We start from the raw sequence: 24,851 nt of genomic DNA, 5'->3' as shown, positions 1-24,851 counted from the left end.
AACCTCCCTCTGCCCCAGAGCCCTAAGCCTGCCAGGGAAACCTGATTCCAGTTCAGACACTGGCACACTCTGCTGCTGGAGCCCTCGGAGTCTCCACTGGTGCAACCCTGAGAGCCTCAGAGATGTTCTAGTGAAGGCAGTGAGTGAGCATGTGTCTATTATAAATGTGTATTAGTGTTTTTAGAAAGTCATTTAAAATCTGCCTTTTATATTGTAAAGCCTGTAGGTCTAAAATAAAAAATACACCACATGCAATGACAATGCCTGTAACAAGTTTAATGTGTACAGTTAATAACCTCAAAGAATTTAAAGAATTACCAGTGTGAAATAGATGTCATAGGAGTAATATTAGTGAGGAGTCTTTTTTAGGCCGAACAATATATTTGGCACATCACCAGTGATTAAATACTTGTATTTCATTCATGACTATTTACAAATTCAATATTGGGTGTGACTTTTTTCATCAGGGGGCAAGGCTTCGAGGTTTTTCAGCCAATCAGCAGTGCTTACTCCTGAACTTTTGTTTCTTGGATCATGTTAATACATCTTGGGGTGTGGCTTTGCCTTGCTGATTTCTGAGCCAGGATACATTAACTCTTACAATGCCAAAACTGATACTTAAATGATCTTTGTGCCTATAATGACAACATATATTAACAAACATTATATGCTGTATATAATATAACATTTTGTTTTTGTCCTCAGCAAAAATCTTCTTTTTGAAAAACTACAATTGGCATTGTGTGCGTGTGTGCCTATAATAGTCTGTAGCTTGTGAGAATCAGAAGAGAAACTAGAGTTCCATGTTATTTACTGTTCGCCCTGACAAAACAAGACACATGAGATAAGGTGGAGGCAGACTCGCAGAGATGTCAGTGGGCAAGAATTCACCTGTTGTTTCTCCAGCCAACATGGAGACCACTGCCTCTCAAAGTGTGAAAGGTCAGAAGTGTAATTTATTTTTTGTGCCTCCTAAAGCTGCTGTAAGGGCTGTGAAAAGGTTTATAAAGCCTAGACTGTTTCCTTATTAAATATGTGAGTGTCTGTTTTTTCAGCAGTGCATAAATAGTAATGCTGTGTTGTCCCTATGATGTCACAACAGGTTGACGTGGTTCTTTTCTCTTTTACATACACACTCAGGTTTTTCTTTTTCCATTTCTTTCTACTTTTTTCACTCTGTAGCACTGAAAACTTTGACTTTACACTGTCTGTAATGGAGTTGCAGCCTGTCCTTGTCGTTTACCTGCAGAATGTATTAAACAATAGATTAGGGCTCTAAACATTGCAGCCAGTTCTTTTCAATTAAAGCTACTCACCTGGGGCATATGCTTAAGTTTTCTCCCACCTCCTAGTAAGGGTACACATAATGTAAGCATGATAGTGTCTCTCTGTGGCTAAAATGCTCAACTTCTAGCTCATAGGAAAGGCATGAAAGTTAAATTGTTACTGACAATAATATCTTTTTTTAGAAGTTTCACCCCTGTTTTCTGCAAGTTTGTAACACCCAGTTCCCTGTCCTCTGTAGTCTTTTTCACTGCTAACTCTTTAGTTACTTGAGGATGCAAGTAGTCTTCTGCTGCCTACTTATTGTGTACATGTTATCACAGCAGCTTCTCTTCGTCTGCCAAAAATAAGCTTGACTGGGAGGGTGTGACACATAGGAGGACACATAGTTTACAAGAGTGCAGGACTGAGAAATCAATCAGTCGGATGTTAGCATATGCAGACGGGTCTCTGCATATTTGTTAGCTGATAAATAACAAGAAACTACAGTACAGAAATCCCAACTTTATGTTTGAGGTCATTTAGAAATAGTGTCTCCATTGCATAGTTATATCAGCCTAAAACATCCATCCAGTTAGGCTTTACTTCACACCCTTACCGGGCACCCCTGACTAGGCAGACAATCCAACCCACCAGTAGGAGTCTCTAGTGCAGTGACGCTCATCTGAATCAGCTTTCCAGAGGTGAACACAACTAAGCTCTAGTCTTTAAAAATACAAGGGTAGTATGATTATGTTGTGTTTAGGAAAATGAAGTGATTGAGTCTCCACAGACCAATGAGCAAATCATCAATAAGGAGCACTGTGTGGTTAGCATGGCTGCAGACCTTGATGTTTCCTTGATTTTGAACAACATGCATTGAGTCCATGCATTGGCCACAATTACATAAACACAGAGGTTTTTGGGAACGCACAGTTGTTTGCACAGCCTGATACAAGAGGCATGTAGCTGGCTTCATTTTTTTCATTTATGTGCAAGACTGGAACAACAGCAACCAAGCCCCAGTTTCAGTGCTGGGCAAAATTTGACCCCTGCGTCACACATGTTAACATTTACAAAAAAATATCTTGACACAATTGTTGGTGCTTTTTGACATACTCATTCAAATTGTGCCATACATACAAGCTAAAATTACTTCATTATTCTTAATTCCCCATCTGGAAGTAACTGTGACTGTAGTGACCTTTTCATACCCAGGTATTGTAATAGGGTTATCATCACAATATGCCAGTCACTGGAAAATACTGTCCTGTCATGAGGTCAGTGGGTTAAAGCTGTGTCCAGTGTAAATTCTTCCACTACAGGTGAGTCAGTGCATCTTATGTAATTGCCACCTTTATGATTTGTTTAAAAGAGGGATGACTGATGTCTGACAGTGTGCTACTATTGCTGCCTCTTTATTTTTGCTCTTGCTTTATTTTTACTCTCCATGATTCACATTTTTAAAAAAAATTATTTGGCCAGTGTCCATGTCCTCCAACATTTTCCAACTGATGCCTATGCTCCATTGTCCACATAAAAAAAAAATAAAAATGAACTCTGACTTCTTAGAGGGGAAATTAAAAAAAACAACAAAAAAAAAAAAAAAACACGCCCACACTTGAAAGTTTCTCTGTTGCTGTTTTATCTGCTCAGATCTTTTGCATCCTATATGCTGCATGGATGTAAATAAGTTCGGGGAACTTTAACTTACAAGTGAGAGGTGGGTGTTTCGCCTTTAAGAGTTAAGAAACTTGAAACCTTGTTTGCGCAACAATCAGTGCAGCTCACAGCCGCCAAAGTGTCTAGACTAGCACATGATGGTAGTCAGCCAATGGCTCCACCGCTCTCCTCGGGGGCCCCGTGTGTGTGTGTGTATGTGTGTGTGCGCGTATGTGTGAGGAAGGGGGGGGGGGGGGGGGGGGGGGGGGGGAGAAAAAGAGAGAAACTGAGAAAGAAAGAGATCTGTGCTGCAGTTTGGTTTAGATCTGAGTAGAGAAGCAGGAGCGCGATTCAGCCCCGGATTGGTCCTCTTCATGTAGTTTCAGCTGGCATGGATATTTTGCTGGGATTGTTAAAAGAAGTGCACATACATCTCAAGAAAACGACAAGGATCCTGACTTCTAGTGCATTTCCTTGGGATTAAATCTCCTCGAAGTACCTCATGCTCTACGTGCCGGTGTAGAAAGTAGATCTGAGGTGGTTAAAAGTCCAGAACTGTTGGAGGCTGCCAGTTGCCGTCTTGGGTTGAAGGCTGCTGGTTTTGGATTATGTTACTCAGATTATTATGTTATGTTACTATGCATTCTGCTTTTTTTGTTCGTTCGTAGCAAACATATAAACTGTCCATTCCCCTGCGCTCCTGGATGATAAGTTACAGTTTCACCCGCTTGGTTATTCAAAGTGTAGTCGGTTCAATGAATGTATTTTGATCGGAATGCTGCAGTGCATGTATTGCGCGGTTTTGTTGTTGTAGATGCAACAAAATAGCCTTCAGTCTAATGTTGCGGTTTTGCGACCAGTGCTCGTCAGTTGGCTGTGCATGCATTGCACGGCATTTCACAGACATTAATGTTTTACAACGACCATAGAAGTATCTGTAATATTCGGATATCCGTACAAGAATAAAACCTCCATATAGATTTTCAAGTTGTCGTATGTTCAGGACGAAACGCTCAGGTCTTGTGCGGCGACTCTGGAGAAGCCGTTTGATCCCAGATAAAGAAGGGGAAGATGGAAATGGCAACACTGGTGAGGGCTGTAGGGACGATCTGTTCGGCAACAACCCAGAGAAAATTCCCAAAACGGAGCTCAGACCGATGACCCCTAGCGGGTCTCTTGTAGGGGACATAGGGGGTGTGTGCACCCGGAGCCCCGTGGAGAGCAGCGGCTTGGGGGTCACGTCGGACCAAGATGGGGGTGCGGTGTGCGTCCAGGAGCAGGGGAGCCCCCGCTCCATACAGGACAGCGAATGCAGGACAGTGACTTGCTGCTTATTTAAAGACCGGGACCACTCCGAGCTTAGGGGTCCAGAGACGGCTCAGGGTACCAGGGATCCAGGGTCGTGTCACTTCGTGCTGAGGAACCTTGGGCCACGGGATAGCGGCTCTCCTGAGGCGCAGGAGGCGATGCCACGGACGGTGTTAGAGCAAGAGCTGAAATCAGCCACATACTCTCTTTTAAAAAGGCTAAAGGAAAAAGCGCTGGATACCTTACTAGAGGCAGTGGAGTCCAGAGGAGGGATGCCGAGCGACTGTGTTATGATTTCCCGGACAGAGCTGAGGTTGGGCGGCCATATGGCATGCCCACAGCTGCTTGTGTGTAAACTGTACCGCTGGTCCGACCTCCAGCACTCGGCCCAGCTCAAACCGCTCTGTGAGTGTAAGAGTTTTGGGGCCCAGGACAATCCGACAGTATGCTGCAACCCCTATCACTACAGCCGGCTCTGTGGGCCAGGTAAGAGCATCTGCCAGGACACTGAAACTGTCTGCATGTGGCGCCGTACGGGTCAACCTAGATGCTGTTTTTGGGATAAAGCCACCAGGTAGTCCATTAGCAGACAACCGTAAGGCTTCGGGGTCTATACTGTTTTTGCCTTGGCACCAGAGGCTTTCTCTAACTTTCTTTGCAGTTTTCATTTAGGATACCGTCATTAGCCTACTTATAAACATGCCAATGTTCTATAAACGTACAAGTAAATTGTGTAGACACAAGTCCATTTGGTCCACCTGCAACTCAGGTTTTGCCAAATTCTTATAAAGAGAACTGAAAAGGTCATGTTAATAGTTACATTGCAGAAATTATCATTTCAAGATTGTAAAACTGTAAAGGGCCTTGAAATATGCTCAGACAATCTTTCCCTATCACTTTATCTGTCTGGTATTGTTTGGCTTACTTTCATACACAGAGATAGAGAATGAGTGGTCCTTTGATTAAATAGTTAATGATTCTTAAGGCCATCCTTATGGCAATGTGAACAATAACAATATCACTATGAGCAAGGGATATGAGCTGAGGTTGACTTCATGAAGCATAAATGTAAGGCACTCTAGTTTTTTGCCAGCTTAGAGTTATTCTATACTTTGAGTACTTGTGTTTAGTAGCCTATGTTGGGAAAAATGCCAAAACACATGCAAGATGCTAATATACCGGTTTTATATGTTTGTCACATCTGAACATTTTAGTTGCCAAGGAAGTTGTATTCAAACCATTTGGTGCTACAGCAGAGAAACGCTCACAGTGACCTTCAACACCTGGATATCTCCAGTGAAGGAAGTGTGTTTGTTTGTGCTGTTGTCTTTAAACTCCTCTAGGGTTGAGGCTTGAATTAATTTACCCAATAACATACAGTGCTTGACATCTTATGTGCATATGAATATGTCAGTGCCTTTAGTGTGATTGTCAATACTGCTGTTCTTACCTCTCTCTCTTTCAGGGTAGTCACCAGTGTATAGCATGTATATGATTGTATAGACACTGGTTTGGTCTCAGTTCCATATGTCAGTTTAGTTGGAGTTGTGGTGGAGGAATAAGCTTTATTTCCACAATCAATGAGCTATCTATGGCAGAACCTCCCTGACCTACATTAAACAGATTAAATTTTGGCAGGGGACAGGCCTGTGATTTGGCACACCTTAAACGCTGGGCCACTCGACCCCACTGACCTGATGACAACGCGTGGTATCATGTGTAAAGATGCAAGCGTCAGTATTTCTGTTTTCTCACTGGCACAGGAGGTGGATTTTCCGTAACATCCATGTTTACTAGAGCCAACTGGCTGTGACAAGCACTTCAAAGTCATATGTGCATCAATATCAGAATTCATAGCACGCAAATGTTGGAAACTGACGTGGATTTGGCCCTCGTGTCCTACCACACTGTCCAACCTGATCAGTTGTAATTTTATAGAGCTCCAAGGTTGCATAGTGTTTGCTGGTCAGAATAGACTGTGTCAGAGAGAAAGAGTATTTAATTTGTCCCCCCTGCTGAAATGCTGTATGTGTTTCTCTCCAGTTAAACTAGCAAGATGAATTGTAAGAGGAGGGAGAGGGGCACATACCCCTTATTGGGACTAAGGCTCGTAGTACACATAGCTCTCATGCGCTCATGCGTGGCCCGATAGAGCTGGTATTTCTTTCATGCTATTCAAGAAGGGGGGCTTTGAATCAAGACCTTAAGCACTGTTTTTTTGACATTGTTTGCAAATTGGGAAGAAAAAAAAACAGAATTATGTAAGAATAATGTTCATTTCATGAAATAGATTTTGACTGAAAAACATTTTAATCCTATAAAACAATCTCAAAACATGCCTGAAAACGAGAAGTGCGAAGAATTTTTCAACTGTAATTCAATCTAGTCTTGTTTGATTTTAGAATAATTTGAAAATAACCTTCAGGCATCAGTTTTATATAAGACTTCTTAAAGAATAAAACTGTTAAAAATGTGCGACAGAGAGCTTGGATTGAAGTGGACAAAAACTTTTCGCTTTTATTTTGCCAGGCATTATACTTTTCGAATGAGATCAGTTTCAAGTTGCGCTTTAAAAGCCCTTTTGTCCTAAGGAGGTCCCCTCATGCTATTTAGGTGAAGGAGTGGTGATAATATACAGTTTGCATACTACTGGCGCCAGACTGACTAGCTGTGTATCTGAGTGACTGAGTTCAGATCCTGGCAATTACTGCCGCCACTCTTAAAGGACCCGCTGCTATTATGTTTTTCTCCTTCCCCTTTTCCCCTGTAGGCGAGGTCACAGTGTGCTCACAAAGTTTTCTTTCCTTTGTGCTTTTCTTCTTGTGCAAGTTATTCTCTTCATTTCTTCTATTTTTATTAGATAAAATTAAGGCCTTTGAACACAATGAAGTTAAAAAGCAGAGATTTACTCAGATTTATTAAACTACTGGCTAAAATTTATGGTTAGACTGTGGTTGGAGTAATGACTGCTTCTGTTAAATAATATGTCCTTAAATAACAGCAACAAATGTGCAGTTTTCTGTTGGTTTTATTAGCGTCTTTAACTAGCTTTTGAACAAAATGATTTGATTTTGTAGCGCAGACACAAAGCCTTAGAGTTAGGGTTTAGCCTGCTGTCCACTCTGAAATGGATCTGTTGTGCGTTGTGTGTTGAAGCTTCTATTTTGGCTTGAATTTAGTTGTGTGGGCATCTTTCCTATTGATTTTATGAAAGACTTTTGACAATAACTTCACTCAGAATCTAACATTTTAAACAATGTAAGGTTAAGCATGTATTACTGCAATATGAAACATAGATACGCAGGGGTCTTTATATGTTCAAAGTACGGTGTCGGCAGTATAAGTGCAGGATTTATTCTGTAAGGTAATTACTGTTACCTCAACGTTAACCAGCGGCTGAGCATATACACCAGGGTCAAAGTGTATCCAAACAGTATTTTATAAATGTCACATAGATCTAAGAACCCAAAACAGTTGATTCAACTTTAATGACACATAACTGACTTATGTTAGGGAACTTAAAACATTTATATCAGGGCCCAAGTTTTGCCCTTCTTTCTTCCCTTTGTTAGGTTGTTGACATGATTGTTTTGTGTTACAGAGTCACCCCCACCTCCTTATTCGAGGCTTTCCCCTAATGAAGAACACAAGCCACTGGGTAAGTGACAAACACACAGATACATTCTGTGGCACCTGAAGCATGCATTCAATTTCATCCTCAGTTATTGATCTTCATCTGAATCTTGCTATTAATATTTGATTCCCGGTGCTATGACTTGTAATCAATAAGTTGCAGAACTGTAATTACTTGATTCTTATCTTTTTTTCATGATCGTTATTAAATTGCAAATTGCATCTTCAGTCTTTTGTTTAGGCTCTGTTGTAACAGAAAGAAAGAAGCATAAAGCAATGCGGAGAATTTTAATGGCTGTAATTGGGCACAGTTACTGGCAAACTGCATGGTAGCTTTTGGATGAGACCTAGGCCAGCATGTGGCATAATGTCAGCATGCCAGCCAGAGCCAGTGTGGGTAGTATGGTGTGGGTAGTATGTACTGTGGGCTGCTGGGACTCTGGAGCCTGGCTGCTAGCTGGGGCTGCAAGCCTGAGTACAGCTGAGGTTTCTGGCGGCATTTGAGGGGATGTCATCAGGTGAAGCCTGTTGGTGAAGTTGCCAGGTTATCCACTATGGGATGAAGCCAAACGTGGTGTTAATTGTTTTGAGTGAAACATGAAATAAGAATCATTTCCATTTTGAAATAAAGAAGTATCCAGAGACAGCTGTAGTAGAGATGTTACTATAATGTAAATAAGAGGCTAATTTCTGTTTTATTCCCCACAGATCTGTCAGACTCCACATTGTCTTACACTGAAACTGAGGCAGCCAGCTCACCAAACATCACACCAGGGGAATTCTCAGGTGGGTGTGTTTCTCCAACTGTCGTCAGACTCCAAATAAGGAGGTTATTTCCGAAATGTTTTACACAGATTTTAGAAATTAATGATTACCAGAAGTTTGTCATCTGAGGAGCCAGTCTGTAAATACTGAAGTAATTTGTCAAACAAGTAGTTCAGTTCCTCTGAGACCTTAAAAGTTCATTTGTCTTTTTGTTGTGCTGTACATTTTGTAAGAGAAGGGGACATTTATGTTTTGTTGGCATGGAAGGCATACTGTATAGTGCAGGATGCTCAAATGCTGTGTGCAGCAGAAGCGAGGTTTGACATACAGTACGTAGAAGGCTCTAATCATTTAATGACATGTTTCAAATACTAAATTTCAACTTCAATTGACTTGACTCTGGATATATCTATGAGGCGTTGTTTGAAGCTGTGGTGCTGGTATAGTGGTACATCAACTGAGCTTGAATGAAGAGTAACTGTAGTGGTAAAGATAATTTATACATGGAGTAGGGGCTTTGCTTTTTTCTTGAACAATTATTAAAAGTCATATATTGAGTAATAAATCATATCTATGAGTTACTGTATTATCACTATCATAAATCACAAAACTTTCATGACTGTCAATATCCTGTTGTTCTGGTGATGAAATGGTTAAAATAAGTATAGGGAGGGTGTACTTAAATAACAGTTAGTAGCTGTACTCTGCATAGCTGTTGAGTGTATCTGGATGAATACGCAAACTTATGAAGGTAATTTCATTTTGATGTTGTACTTTATTCCTTCTCATTAAGGGCCATTACGAACAGTCTGAGCTTTAAAGATAAAGGTTTCATTGTGAGCGTTGCAGAGGTTCAGCGGGGCGTGTGCATTGGCCACAGAGCCGGCCTCCCCTCCTCTGTTTTTCTTTCAGAAATATTTGAGTGGGATCAAACTGTAATAAGATCCAAGCTTGCTCAGAAACACACAAGCACACATAGTTGTGCACATGCATGTGCACAGACACTCGCACGTACAATTGTATCTAGCCTGGCTGTAAGTGGGCTGCAGGGAGGGGTGGGTTCAGGGAAATGGAGTTGCTCCTGTGAATGGGGCCACACCAGAGGAAGTGAGTAGAAACAGTCCTATCCTCTGATTTGAAATGAAACACCCCCCCCCCCCCCCCCTCATGCTAGGGCCACAGTCAGTATGCAGAGTTATGTGGATGGGCAGTCAGAGCCCTCATTTTTGGGGCTTGCTGTTAGAAGTTCTGCCATGGCTCAGAGGCCTAGACACTGAGCAGTCGACATGGCTACCTGGCAGTGAAGTATTCAGTGAGCAAGGGCCCCCTCCTCCCACTGTCACCACCTCAGCATGGCCCGGCGACACTCCCTGAGTCAACAAATGAGGGGCTTGTCAGAGCCCGCACCACAATTCCTCAGAGACTGTGGTGAGGAGGGAAGATCTAGACATGCTAGGCTTTGGTTTCTTCCAACTGTGTTGCTGCTTGTACAGGCCAGGCCAGTTCACCCTGCATTGGCTGTGACACACTCAGCAAGTTGGAATTGAGAGAGCGAATGACCAGTGCTCGACAGGGTTGTAGTTTTTCATGCTGTGAGCTAATTTGTGGAGTCAGTTGGTCTCTGATCATGTTGCATTTGGACTGTGTGATGGTTTTTTGGTACATAAGAGAGTCCACGTTGAGTGAAACAAACCATTAGCATCTCGTCATACAGATTCTCCACCAAGTATTTGACCTAGTTTGAGCTTGTTCTATCATCAAACCAAGAGCCTGGACGCCTCCTCATAAAGCCTGCTTAGTTCTGCTTTAACATACAGATCTGTAATGCATATTGTCAAGTCATCCTGTGCTGACCATGTTGCTGACCTGGAGATGACTTTCCCTCTGAATCCCCCTACAGCACGGGGAGAGAGAGTGTCTGTGTGTAACTGGAGTTGTATGGGATCCAGACTCCACCCCTCACGCAGGAACAAGTAAACCTCTTAAAAGCAAGTCTGGGGGGCACTGGTAGGGTGGGTGGGGTGGAGTCAAATAATCAACTACAGTCTGCAGCCCAGGGCTACAGAAATACACACTGAGCATTCTTCAGCACTACACAATGACAGAGAAACTCATCAGAACTGGTTGGTTGGGTAGATTAGCTTGCACTACCACTTCGGTCAATATTGAGATATATATATATATATATATATATATATATATATATTTTTTTTTTTTTTAAGGGAATTTGAAAAGTATTTCTCATTTTGCTTCAGATTATTTAGTGCCATGTTAATATAGGACATGTCTTCAAATCAATACACTTCATGTTGTTAAGTTAATGTTAGAGTTAAGAGCAGATGCTTTTCTCTGCTCTCTCTGGCCGACTCTTGCAGTTGTTTAACATGCTAAAATGTTCTTACTCATGCATTCTTAAAAAGCTTCCACATGTGCACATTATTGTATTAATGTCTTAGTGTAACACTCATACCTTCATTTACCGTGTGGTCATAGACATTTGGACAACTCCCAATGATTTATTTATACATGGCTGTGTCACAGGGGCACCAGGGGCACTCTGTGATGTCTGTTCATGTCATGAGTGAGCCCAGCTTTTGAGTCTATGCATACATAGTATACCTTAGTGCTGTGTGTGTGAGGGAATGTGCCTTTGCTGGTGCTGTCCTCCCAGTCTGTCCGCACACCTGTTTCCTCATAGCCTGGGCCTCGTCGTGTGGACATCAGAGTGAAGCTCTTTGAAGCAGGTCTCATTGCTTCCTGAATGACTGTCTGAGGGGGTGTTTTCCCCCCAACACATTGACTTCATTATTTCAGTCACATTGTCTCTGACATTGGGCGCTCTTCTTCATTATAATGCTGTTTTGGCCAGCTCTTGTTCAGAATGTGAGGAGGCATGCCGAGATGTCTTTGCATTGCTACTTAAGGATTTCAGTCATTAAAAATATGGTCTAAATGTCACTTTGTGTAGTGATTAACACATTAACAGTATTTATGTACAATGAATGATGCAGACTTTTCATCTTTGCCTGGTTTAGAGCGTTGTAAGATCATGGCTCCAGTCTGCCGACATCATTCAGTCATCAGAGGTTGTGTCCTCAATCAACCCGGTGGAATTTGTCAGCACAACACTGTGTGTACACGCTCAAGTTGGTGTGAGCTGAGATCATCAGTGTGAATGAAGGGGCTCCCTCAGATTTGCTGGGTCAAGTGACCAGAGGACATGCAGAGTGACCTGAGTCACTGTCCTCTTTTTATTTTCCCTTTTTCTGTCCCTTCCGGAAAGTGTAGGAAAGTTGGACTGGAGGAGTGGAAAGATTGAAAGCTGCCAGACATGGATTACACAGAGTGCTGTAGCGCTTACTGGAGGGAAGAAGGCATCAGCAGGTAGTCAGGGTTCCCACACAGTAATCATACAGTGCTCTCCTCCATCTGCCGGCTTGTCTCTGGAGGGAGGGCCAGCGCTTGTCTCTCTGGATGTCTCGTCTGCAGACAGACACTGTGTCAGGTCCATTCTCTGGTATTGACTGATTCTTCCAGGCAGAACAAAGCAGATAGTGGATAGATAGGAAGGAACTCATGTGAGTCACACAACAGATTGCTCAGGAAAATTACAGTCTACAACACGCTGCTGCTGGGACCACAAAGACATATTTGTAAAGCTTTTGTTTTTTAAGTCATTTTTAAGTCTATATTTCTTCCTTAGGGTCTTCATATAAGTCCAGACGCATACTGACATACAGTCACATGTAAGAGCTAAGCAAATGAAACTGTGCCGTCGGTACTAATCACAAGCCGCCTGTGCATGTCAGGAAGAGGTTAGCACTGAGCATCAAACCGTTCCTTCCGTCTTTGTCAGAGACAGTGAAAATGCATGAAATAATTAGACAGTCTAATCAAGGCATGTGATGCTTCTCTTGATCAAAGCAGATTAGACTGGACCCGTACTTGTTGATCTGACTTTGAAGGCATGTGATTCCACTTCTGCTAGGAACAAATGAAATAGCATATCTACTGTAGTCAAGATTTGGGATTGATTGCACCTCTAATTTGCTCTGAAATGTCTTGTTATGTGTTTCTGTATTAGATCATCTATTCAGTTTGTAGCAGGGGCCTCAGTATTTTGTGGATGGCTCTTTGAAGTTTCGGTCTGTTTTTTTTTTTTTCCTCCTTAGCAAGTGTGATGCTGAGTGACATAATGTAGGTGGCATCATCGGTGGCCAAATGATGAATTTACAACTGCTCAGGAGCCATCATATTCAGCTGAATACTAATAATTGTCATCCTGCACCTCTATCCTTTGTGCATGATGATGATGATGATGTAGTGCGCTGAGTATACAAAGTATCTCTTTCCCTCTGTGCACACATCGGACTTTCCTGATGTTGGCAGCTGTATTTTGACTCTGCAGTTTGCAGACACGTATGGTCTGATGGAGTGACAACTGCATCAGCATGTTAGCAATGTCCCCCTCCCCACCTAGAGGCTTTATCCCCCTCCTCCGTCCCACAGACCCCTGAGTGATGCAGCCTGGGCTCATCTCTCCCTGCAGCCTGGCACATGGCCTCAGGTTTCCACCGCAGCCCTGAGCCTTCCCAGCGCCTGGCCGCCCACACTCCCTCAGGAGCCCCAATGCTCCAGGATACGGGATGTGGAAATAATGTGACTCGAGTGCTTCCACCCTGCCTCCCGAAATCAGGTTTTGCGGATTGTTTATTTGAGGGGAAGGAGGCCTCAGACAAACATCCTGTTTTAAAAAGCTGCCTGGGTTTTGTAGCAGCGCAGGGCGGTGAATTGCCCCTTTGACAGTGGGGGGAGACTGAGGAATGTTGAAGAGAAGGCCAGCATCTCAGGGGACGTGAGGGGGCTCTCCTCACCCGTTTGTCATGTCCAGTTTGCAGGGTCCATTTTAAGCAGGTTGTAGCTATACATCCTGAAGGGTCTTTTGCTCTGCTCTCTCTGTGGTGGTGTAGGGCCTGTACCCACAGTCCTCATCTCAAGTATCCGTTCCTGTCCTGGGAGGCTGGCTTCCATTTCCCCTTACGTAACACACATACACATAGAAAAAGAGCCATTGATAAGAGCGATAAGGCCATTTTTCATTTTCCCTTTCTCAGCATTGTTAGACTGTGTAGTGTCAGAAATCCATTTTCAGCTTTTTCTGGGAGGGGTTGTGGCATTGAACATCCTCAGTAGAATCCTCCACCCTCTACGTGACGTATTGGCTCATTGATAAAAGTGTTTGTGTGTGTGCATGAGAAGGTGTGTATATGTTTGTATGTATATGATTGTCTTTTACTTTACTGAAGTAAAGGCCATGAGTTTAGGGTCTTTTACTTTTTGTTTTGAAGCTCTTTTGAGTTTTGTAAAGGCCTCAAGATGTGAGTCAAGTTGAGATTTACAGCATTTACAACAAGGTTTACTGTAGGATTATAGCTGAGAAATCTCCATAGTGTGGGCCGTCTGTGTCAAGCAGCGGAAATGTGGACCTGATGTAAGCACTTTTTATCATTTTAAATTGTCACGTAGACAGGGAGGGAGTGGGGAGAGAAGGGGGGTGTAGTTGTCATTGTGTTTAGATGTTTATTTTTTTTACACTGAATTTGCTCTTAGAGTTGATTTCCAGTCAGAACTTGTGACACAGGTCCTAGAAGTGGTGAGGTAATGTGACCTCTACATGCAGAGTGAAAGCCGTGCTAATCTAAAGCAGTCCTTGGAGAGGCCTGAAACCCCTTACATGTCAACAGAAACTAACCTGCTGAGCTTAGTATTTATCTGTGTCCGCTTGGCAAGTCACTGTGGTGCCAGTGCCGCTGGGTGTTTGACTTAACTTCTGAAGGGCTCACGGATAAAGATTAATCTACAGCCTTATACAGGACTATAAGTCTAAGCTCACAGTGCTCTGCTTGTCATTTGAATTTACACAGTGTGCTGTTCTCACTGAGGATAAAGTGGACTGTGTTTCATTTTAGGGCTTGCCACACAGATAGAAAATACAGTCAGTAGAAATAACAGGAGGTGTGCTCAGGCTATAATTTTTGCCCCATATTCTACCTTAGCAAACAAAGTGAGTGAGCTAATCTTGTCGTGTGCTCAGGGAGGGCTGCTGTTGCCATCTTCTCTCCCTTCACACCGCAGCGCAGCACCAGCCTCCACCAATAGCTCCATTCATTCAGCTCAGGGCACAGGGTTACAGCAACAAATAAAGAGCGTGCAATGCCATTAAAAATGTATGGAATGTCCAACTGTTAGTTTAGTGTTTTAGTATGCCTCCTCTCAAGGCTGGGAGGGGGAACAATACTCCATTTGAGCTCGCCACTGTAAATGTGCTAGCCTTGCATCGCCTGGCAAAAAGTAGTGAAGGAGGTGCCAGTTGTGGATGCTGTTTGTATTTTCTGAACATTTTACCCACAATTATAAATCCAGACACTGGCCTTGGCTAGCCATGATTTAGGCCTGTGGTTTGATTGCTGGCAAAAATAGATTTAAGATTTTTTTCTCCTTTCTCCCCAGAGGAGCATTGACAGTTGTGCCTGAACCTATGGCTGTCAGTATTTTTAAAACTCAGAATAGCCGGTGCATTCTTTGAGCCTCCAGAATGCTGTGTGTGGATTAACTTGTAGGGGCCCATGTCATTGGACATCTCTACACAAGCCTTTTACAGCCACAGGGAAAGGATAGGAGCTCATTGTGGATGGGTGAACAGTAACCTCCCAGTGAATGAAAGCCTGGTTCATTTTCTCTTGACTGTACACGTGTAAACTGAGAGACAGCAACTTGATTTTTTTCTGTCCTTATCTTGAACTCGATCTGTTGCAGCTATATCTTCATTCCACTTTCTTGTCCGAACATGGGGCCAAGTACGATAGACACAATTTGGAGCCTTTGATCCTTTTCCCAAAAGATGATGCCTTTTAAATCTGAGCAGAGAGCTTTTATTTTGAATGACGGTCCAGCAAAACGCCCCTGATAATATATTGTTTACAGTGGCTTGGCTCACTGTTCAGTTTTTTCCTGAGCATGTACAAGTATGTATGTCCTCAGGTTCTACACAAAGTACAATTTGACAAAACAAATTATGCTCTTGGACCAGGTTTTTGCAAGTAGTAATTACAAGTTGTAAACATGCTTATGTGAAAATTCTCATTGATTATGTTCACCAGGGGGAATTATATTTACTTTTGCAATGTGTGTTTTATTTATCTTTTATTTGTGTGTATTTCTGAAGTCTTGGCTGTGTGGCTCTGTACGTGCAGTCAGGCTGTCGCATTTCAGGGTACGGTTTAGATTAGAGGTCTGGCTGTAGCTTCCCCCTCTTCCCCTCTCTGTGACTGCCAGCACATAATTTACTTAATGAAATCCTGCCATTCCCTTTAGCTTCAAGATTTTTTGCAGATGTTGACAGGGAAGGACTTTGTGAATTATTGGAAATGTTCACTCCTGCATTTTTAATGAATGTCTTGCTTGTTGTGAACGGGCTGACTTGTCAGAGATGAGGGAAACAGTTGTCTTTGTTTGGGGAGCTGGTGTCTGGATGCCCGTGGTGGAGCAGTGTGGGTTACAGCCCAGCAAGTGTTGTGATTGAAACAGAAACTCTGGTGCCACATTATCCTGACAGAACACATTCTCCTCACGGACTCTGATCCACTGGGCCGATCAATAGGAAACCATTGTTTGAACGGCAACTCTGTCCATCATAGCTGCATCACCTCCCAGCCCCATGGAAACCAAATACCTGCCTTTCGCCTTAAATTAGTCAGACTAATATAACTTGTAATAATAGAGTTCCTTGTTATTGTTCATTTGAAACCAAGCCTTCAACATAGCTTGAATATATATGCCAGCTAAAGTCACTTTCCTCCCTTGCTGTATGGTCTCGCTTTTCCCAGAGGACAAGTGTGTCAACTCTGAAAGAAAGTATAAATTAAGTAGAAGAGTAATTTAAAGTTTGTATGTAAAAGTTTTAGACCACACAGATGACAATTCCTCTCACGTCCTGTGATTTTGTGAGACATTTTCACCAAACAAGACTCCTAAAGGACAAGAAAGTAAGCAACGTTCTTCTGCACCCCCACCCCCCATAGTCCTAACCAGAGTAGGAAGTTAGGAGGCACAGCAAGAGGAGGAGGGGGGGGGTTCAGGAATGTGCAGGGTCTCCTCTACTCAAATGCTCCAGCCTACTTGGCTTGAACCTCCCTCGCACACTCACAAACAAACACACTCACGCGCGCACACACACACACACAAACAGATAGGTTGTATGAGGAGGTGAAAGGGCACAGCCACCCAGCAGGATGTTCACTGAGTGTTTTGCTTTCGGTGCTCTTGCAGACTCCGCTGGCTTTTAACGCTGCCTGTAGATATGACATCCACAAACATCCCCCACAGTTTTCACGGAGCTTTTACATGCCCTAAGGACTCTCGTAAGGCCTTACTTGCATCACCACCATCACTTGTGCTCTGTGTCTCTGACACATTGCAGAGCTTTGGAGGAAACTTGGAGGAAATGAGCCGCACATTCTCTTCCCCTGACCAAAAAAAAAAAAAAAAAATAGAGCCCTCTCCCTCAAACCAGTGGCCTCTTACTCATGCACCCAGACGGCTCCTCTATATTAGCCTGCTTAGCTTCCTGTGCTTTTTACACCCTCTGTTGTTTATTGATTTAATTTATGGATTCTGTTATCTGCTATCAAGGGTACAGCACTTTTCCTCCCTCATGGGGTCATCCCGAAACAGAAAACGGAGGGAAAGTGGAGAGGAAGTGGATGACAATGTAAAGCATTCCCATTGTGACCAGCCAGGATTGGTGACTGGATTCAGTTTCTCTGGCTCCCACAGTGTTTTCTCCAAGCACATCTCTCTCCCTCTCTTTCTATCTTTCTCTCTCTATCTCTTGCTCTCTTTCTCTCTGCAGAGAAAGGCCAGACCTCAGGGAAAAAAATCCATAGACATATAAGAGCAGCTCCAGTTAGCGTGTCTGTCTGATAAAGCCGACTTTGATGGTAGCGATAGCCCAGACGCCAGCCTAAATGTGGCCTGCTCAGGGGTTACAGTCAGCCTGTAGGAACCTTTGTCTACAGAATTAAAGCCATACCATACTCTGAGCGGGGGGGAGGGTCGGGGGGGGGCTTTTGCCTCACTTCCACTTTGTTGTTTTAGTTGTAAAAGAAAGTTAAATCTAACAAATTATAGGACAGGGGCAGAGGAATGCACAAACCACACTGTACACACACACACAGTCCTCATAGCCCCCCTCCTCACCACCAGCCCCCCAGCCTATCAGTTCATTGGTAGAGTCTAATAGCTGGAGGGGAATCTAATCCTTGGCACAGGATGAGAGACTGCTGCTCCCCCTCCTCTCCTTGCTGCTCTCCTCCCCTCGAATGTGCTGCTTAAAGGGACTGGCAACAGTGTTTTCTTTTTTTTTTTCCTCCTCAGCAAAGTTTTGGAGGAATGAGTTCATCCCTGTTCTCCGCTCTGGATTAGGAGAGATGAAGTATAATGGAGGTGGCCCCGGAGCTTGGTGGGGAGATGTTAGCACGGAGGGGAAGCTGTTGTTTGTCTGCCTGTCCCTGACACTCGGCCTCCCATTCATCTCACTCCAAGGCTGCGGAGCTGTGTTTACCCCGGGGCAGCTCTTTTCTGCTTCTCCCTCTGCCCTTTTTCCCCCCTCGTTTTCATGCTGTCTTTAAAAGCATTACTGGATGATCATCAAGGATTGCCATTGAAACTTTCAAGCCCCCATTTTTGTGTACTTAGTAGTAATTATCCAGACTCGCCCTTGAGTGCTAGGAGCTCATAGCAGGGCGATCTGCTTTTTTCCATATGTAAACCTGTGGAAAAGGTTTCGGCAAGTTGTGTTGAACAGAGGCATATTTAATGGCATGTTGGTCGAAATAGAGGAACTATTCTGTAGCTGTAATCATGATCAATTTTTGCTGCGTGTTTTGTCTGTGACCATAACAGTAGCCTATGTTATCTTCCATGTCCAAATTTGAGGCATGTAAGCTTTATTTTTTTTTCATTGTAAGCATTGTACTTTTTATCTTGCTTACCTCGAAGAGCTTATGATGCACTATTTTTCATTAAACCCATCAATATGTACAATAAGATGCACCTCCATAAACTAAAATAGTAAAAAGCAACTGATACATCAATTTATTAGTAATAATAATCCAATAATACCATAGTGTAACATTTGTAGGGGCCATTCCTCTGAATCCTGAGTACTGATTTGCTGGTGTAGTCGCAGGGTTTTTTTTTTACTTGTAATGAAGTATTTCTGTGTTACAGTATGCCTACTTTTACTTCAGTTAAGGATCTGAACCATTGATTATCTTTATGTGCTCACATGCAGAATAATTATTTACGTTAAACCTGGACCACTTGTAGTTGACATTTCAGTCTTTTTTGCAGACGCTGCAGCTTGTATCACTGTTTGCTTTTACGAGTTCCAGTGAACCAGTATAAGTCTGTGTTTGTTGTCAGATCTGGTGTCCTGCATTTGATACTCTGAATTCCTCCAATCAGACCAGCCACAGAGAAACAGAAAAATCAACATTTTCACATGGTTTCCATGGAGCTTGTGCCTTGTTATGGAAATCAAACTCTGCACACCAAATGCTTTCTGCTGTTGAAGTAGCGTTCGTTAAATATCTCTGTTTACTGTGTGATTGTACAAAGACATGTAGTACGTGCAGATACAGGCGTCCAAGGCTACTTTTGATTCACTAAAATGTGTGTGCGCTTGTCAGATTCTGGATGTCGTAATCTGTTTACTTATTTCATGACGTTTAAAGGAAGCCAAACAGAGACCATCCTAATCATTTTGCTAGAACACTAGTTGCTGCTTTTTTCTTGTTGGCCATGGAAACTTGTAGACTAAATAGCTTCCACAGATCTATGTATCTCCTCTTTTTTGATACTAGTACTGTGAGACTGGTTCATCCTTCATGTGCTCAGATCATTGCCTCTGGCTGCAGGAAGAGGAAGTGGAGCAGCCATATTGTGCCTGCATCCACTGACTCTGAGACTGACACTAAGAGAAGAGGCTTTTGAGAATAAAATAACAATAATAACATGCGCTACTATTCTAATGGATAAACGGAGCTGTTAAAAGGTGGCAGGGTTAAATGGATGCAGAGCACCAGTAATTGCTCCCAGCCCATCATGGCTCCGCCCTGAACAGACCCTCTGAAAGCCCAACATGGAGTCAAAGGGAGTTGGGTGTCTCTGCGGTCAGAAGGAGGGAGACATACTCTCTCCCTTCATTGCCTCATGTCTGACTTTTAGGATTGGTCTGAGCCCTGGCACAATCTGTCTGTGCATCAGTTCTGGTCATATACTAATATGACCATATACTAATATGACCAGAGCTGATGTTTACTGGTCATATACTAATAATCACTTTATACTCTCTTGCATCAATTTGGTAAAAATACAGAACATCCAAACATGCCTGAAAAAAACAAGGCTTCCCTAAAAAGCTTAAAGACTGAGCACTTGAAGAAGGACGAGGGGAGGCCAGCTTGAGGTCTGGAGCGGGGGCCATAGTCGCTGTCGTGATATTGTCCAAACAGTCTGACGTCTGGTGATAGCTCTCCTCTGTTAAATAGATCCTAATGAGTTCTTCTGTCAGAGCACTCACCTCAGCGCCCCCACCTAGCCAAAACACACAAGTTCACGGAGAAAACACAAACATGCTGTCTGATTTTCTTCCCCATACAAACCGTGTGCGTACAGACACACGTAGACGCTTGACATAACAGAGCGACAGGAAAAGGCCTGGCTGATGGCTCATTGTCTTCCCTTGGGCTCAGGCTTAACATTAGATACATTTCTAACCTTTGTCCTGCTGATTCCTCTTCCTGGTCCTCGCAGTCTTACTGGCTACCTTCATGTGAAAACTAGATACTATTGACAAAATTGTTTTTACTTTGTTCTTTCCATCTATAAAGAAGGAGACAGTAACCATTTGGTCTTTTGTGTTTGTGTGCACAGTTTCAAAGTAAGTATACCTTGATGTGTGGGCTCCATTTGATTTGAGACAATGGAGGGCCATAAACAAGTTGGGGCTGAGTTCTTTGTGTGGCTGAGCCACACTGCAGTAAAAGCTGAGCTCAGAGTGGAGGAGCTGGAGTGTGGAATTCACTAATGGCACATGCATGTTGGGGCCCCTGAAGAGAGGGGGTCATTTCAGCCATCAGTGTGTGCGCAAACACACAGAGAGTCTGTCTGCAGCTTCCCCCCACCCCCACACATCCCCACTCACCCACTCACTCACTCACTCATCCTCCCCCTCCACAACACAGAGAGCCTTGAACCAGCAGGCAATTGTCTGTACAGGTCTGGTCAACGTTTTTGCTAATCTTTGTATAAACTTTACCAGTGTGGGTCACTCAGCAGAAAGGTTTAGTTGGGTGGGAGGTGAGTGAGGCATTTTGTTGCTGTGTGTGTTGCTGTGATGCTCCACCTTAAAGGCGTTTGTTAATGGGACGGGCGGTCATTAAGCCCTGAGAGCAGAGAGACTGAAAGGAATGGGGCCACAGGCCCAGGCTTTAAATCCTCTGTGCCAATAGACTCTCTGAAGCAAAATAATGGCATCACTCTGTGTGTGAGTTAATGGGAGCTGATAGCATGAAGGCTGGGGGGTCAGCGGGTCACAGGCTTGTGCTAAGTTGTCAGGGAGCTGAATGCCGTCCCTGGGCCCACAGCAGGGGGAAGAGCTGGGTGGAGGGGGAGGGAGACCCCCTGCCTGGCCTTCTCCCATCACCCCCACTCTTGTGGAATGTGAGGAAGATGAGGGAAGAGGAGAAAGAGGCACCCTCATTCTCCAGGAGGAAAGGGTGAAGAGACGGATGTGAGATCATGGAACTCTGTGTTTTTTCCTCCGCAGCCACCAGCCTCTCTCCACTCCTCATACCACAGATTTTATGAGCAATAGAAATGTATGACAGCTATGAGCAGTGTGGACTGAAGCAGCCTCTGAAAGCAGTCTGTTCAGTATGGTGAAGATAGAAGTCTACCTAGGGAGCAGTAACTCACTGTGGAGTGCTGGGGGCTGTCACTGAAAAGAGTTCACAGACTGTAGCCATGAAAACTGAATTAACAAGCTGATTTACTGGACAGAGATGTTTAGGAATGAGATGCCAACTTTGTCCCACTGTAAAAAGAAGAAGGCACTTTTGTCTTACGCAGGGTTTATTAAAATATGCACAGGCAATATGCTCTTTTTTTTTTTTTTTACAAAAGGTAAAAAAAAGTACATTTTCAGTATACTACTGCAAATACTATTTGCCAATTTCCAGTGGAAACACTGAGTGAAATACTGAATTCATTTAGTAAACATGATCTGTTTTGAAAGTGCATGTGTGAGCAGCAGAGCCCCGCGCTGTGCTGGGTGGTCAGTGTTTAATCATTACAGTGCCCTCTTGAGGCAGATCAGGGAAGTGCAGGCCCTCAGCTGGTCTGACCTCACTACACCCTCCACCACCAGGATATGTATAGTAACACGTGTGTGTGTGTGTGTGTGTGTATGTGTGTGTGTGTGTGTGTGTGTGTGTGTTGGACGGATGTGCATACAGTCGTATTTATACAGGGCTTAGATTTCAATACAGTGCCCCCCTCAGTATTTATAGTGTGGACATCTGCTCTGAACAATAAAAAGAGATAGTTAATCCCTTAAAACTCAAGCCTTCCTTTTTACTAGCTCTGTTTGCTTTTGTTTATGTTTTGTTTATTGACTGTCTCTCTCTCTCTGTCTCATCTAGATGCCAGTATGTCGCCTGATGCCCCTAAGCAGAGCCACTGGTGTAACGTGGCGTACTGGGAGCACCGCACACGTGTAGGACGCCTCTACACAGTGTACGAGCACTCCGTCAGTATCTTCTATGATCTACCTCAGGGCACGGGCTTCTGCCTGGGCCAGCTCAACCTGGAACACCGCAGCAGCACCGTTCAGCGCACACGAGGCAAAATAGGCTACGGCATCCTCCTCAGCAAAGAGCCAGATGGCGTTTGGGCGTATAATCGTAGTGAGCACCCAATATTTGTCAACTCCCCTACTCTGGACATGCCTAACAGCAGAACTCTGGTGGTGCGAAAGGTGATGCCAGGTTACTCCATCAAGGTGTTTGACTATGAGCGTTCATGCCTCCTAAGGCACACCACAGAGGCTGACCTCCTGGACGGACCCTATGACCCCAACAGTGTGCGCATCAGCTTTGCTAAGGGCTGGGGCCCCTGCTACTCAAGACAGTTCATCACCTCCTGCCCCTGTTGGCTGGAGATCCTCCTCAACAACCATAGATAACACAGACGGACCCCACAAACTATCCCAAATATCATCTACCTAGATTTAATATAAAGTTTTATATATTATATGAAATATATATTATACTTGTAAATACGGAGTCATTTTTACAATGTAATTATTTATGTATGGTGCAATGTGTATATGGACAAGAGGAAAAAAAAAACGGAAAATGCACTTTGGCTTATATATATTATATATATAAATATATATATAAAGATAAAGAATCTTTCAATACCAACTTGAGAAATTATACAGCAAAATTAGGATGAGCCTGGATTTGGTGTATAGTTTTCATATACTATTAATATCCAGACAAAAAGCTAACACCATTCACACATTGATAATAAAGTATTCGCATAATAATTCTCTTTGTTTGTTCTGTATCATTAGCTCTTGGTTTATTACATATTCAACATTTCACTCAAATTTATTTTCATGGTGCCTTCACACGTGTATTGATATACTTACCAGCATACTGAACTTTGCCTGTTGTGATTCATCTAATACGAACCATCACAAATCTCAGTACACCACTATGTGTTATACTGAAATATGGTACATTCTTTTCTGTGGCATTTGACGTTTAGGCCAAGGGTTGAGATCCTCTTTCCCACAGAGCATTGGAGCAGATGATATAAAGATCAGAGGTGAACTTCACCTCAACATGAACAGAAATTTGCCAGGCGGAAAATGATCAGAGCTGCCACTTCATGGTTTATTCAAAGAGGTTATTGTAAAGAGGAGAGTGATATCTGCACTAGCTGTTGGTATAGAGGAGTAAATTAAAATGCCTAAGCAGATAACTGATGTTTATATTTCAGTAGCATCTACAGTATCAGTCTCATAACTAGATTTTAGGACAAGCTGATCCACATGTCCTTGAGGTCCTAAGGAGCCCCAGTAATGAGGACTGAGAGGAAATGGTGTAGTAGAGGACAGTGTAGGAGGAAATGATGAAACTACTCAAACTCAGGACATCCTTCCAAAGGTATCCCTACTTCAGCACATAATCGTTGGCTCGTGGTCGCCGGTCTCAGGCTTCCGCAGCCAGCATGTCTCACAATGGACGTTGTTATAACTGACCAGAGATGCGGCACCCTTAAACCGGCACAGTGATACTGGAATGTATGCAGAGAAACCAAGAAGTTTTACAAGCCTACTGGAATCTTAAAAACTACAGCCAAGGTGGATGTGGTTTAGCTGGCTTCCTTCATAATTGCTGGTGTTGGGTTGTCAGATTGGCGGTGGTGGTAGTGAGGGGGGGGGCAGAGGTCTCTGCCAACATTCAGCAATAGAGGCATTCAGTAACACACTGATTCTGGTTTAATGAGCACTGAACTGTGCAGTTGCAAGGATATGTGTTTTTAAGAGTGGGTTCTCTGGGACATCAAAACTGCTGGATGAGCTTTTTGTGGGAAGTTTGTGAACAGCATATATCGATCATAACGACAATGAGAGGCAGTTCTTTTTTATGACGGATTGTCATATTTTTCTGTTGAAACTACTACTTTCCAATCGGCCATGCTGCTGAGTGCAGCGTCTCTGTCCCTCCCCTCCTCCATGAAGGCTCAGACAGCCTCCTCCAGGCCTGCTGTCTGTCTGGAGCCAAGACTGTGTAGAGTTCAAACAGCAGAGAGGAGTGGTTCCACTCCGCCTCTGTCTCTGCCTCCGCTCTCTTCCCTACAACTGGGGGCCATTATCCTGCTCATTTGTGTCTCTGTTATGGGAAAAGGGCCCACATCACCACTGGAGAGGAACTGGCAGACAATTATATTGGGTGGCGAGGAGCTAAGACACATAGTGGGCAGATTACACAAGCCACCACAGAGGGTATGAGAGGGGGCCTAATTAGACAGGTCTGGGGAGAGGCCAAGCGACAATACAGATCTACTGAAGCTGCATCTCTGGG

At 43.5% G+C, this 24,851-nt stretch overlaps 1 protein-coding gene across 1 annotated transcript; it reads left to right on the top strand.

Annotated features, from left to right (window-relative positions):
• Nucleotides 1–3,239: 3,239 nt before the first annotated feature.
• smad6b (SMAD family member 6b) lies at nucleotides 3,240–23,105 on the top strand. Its single transcript, XM_071498067.1, has 4 exons — nucleotides 3,240–4,719; nucleotides 7,835–7,891; nucleotides 8,575–8,652; nucleotides 22,398–23,105. The coding sequence occupies exons 1-4, from the start codon at nucleotides 3,921–3,923 to the stop codon at nucleotides 22,937–22,939; spliced, it is 1,476 nt and encodes a 491-aa protein (XP_071354168.1). The 5' UTR covers nucleotides 3,240–3,920; the 3' UTR covers nucleotides 22,940–23,105.
• Nucleotides 23,106–24,851: the final 1,746 nt, after the last annotated feature.

This window comes from Trachinotus anak, unplaced genomic scaffold, assembly GCF_046630095.1.
Source record: "Trachinotus anak isolate AG129_WGS33_773 ecotype Australia unplaced genomic scaffold, CSIRO_AGI_Tana_v1 ptg000002l, whole genome shotgun sequence".
NCBI classification, from domain to species: Eukaryota; Metazoa; Chordata; class Actinopteri; order Carangiformes; family Carangidae; genus Trachinotus; species Trachinotus anak.
This window is presented reverse-complemented; position numbering and strand designations above follow the sequence as displayed.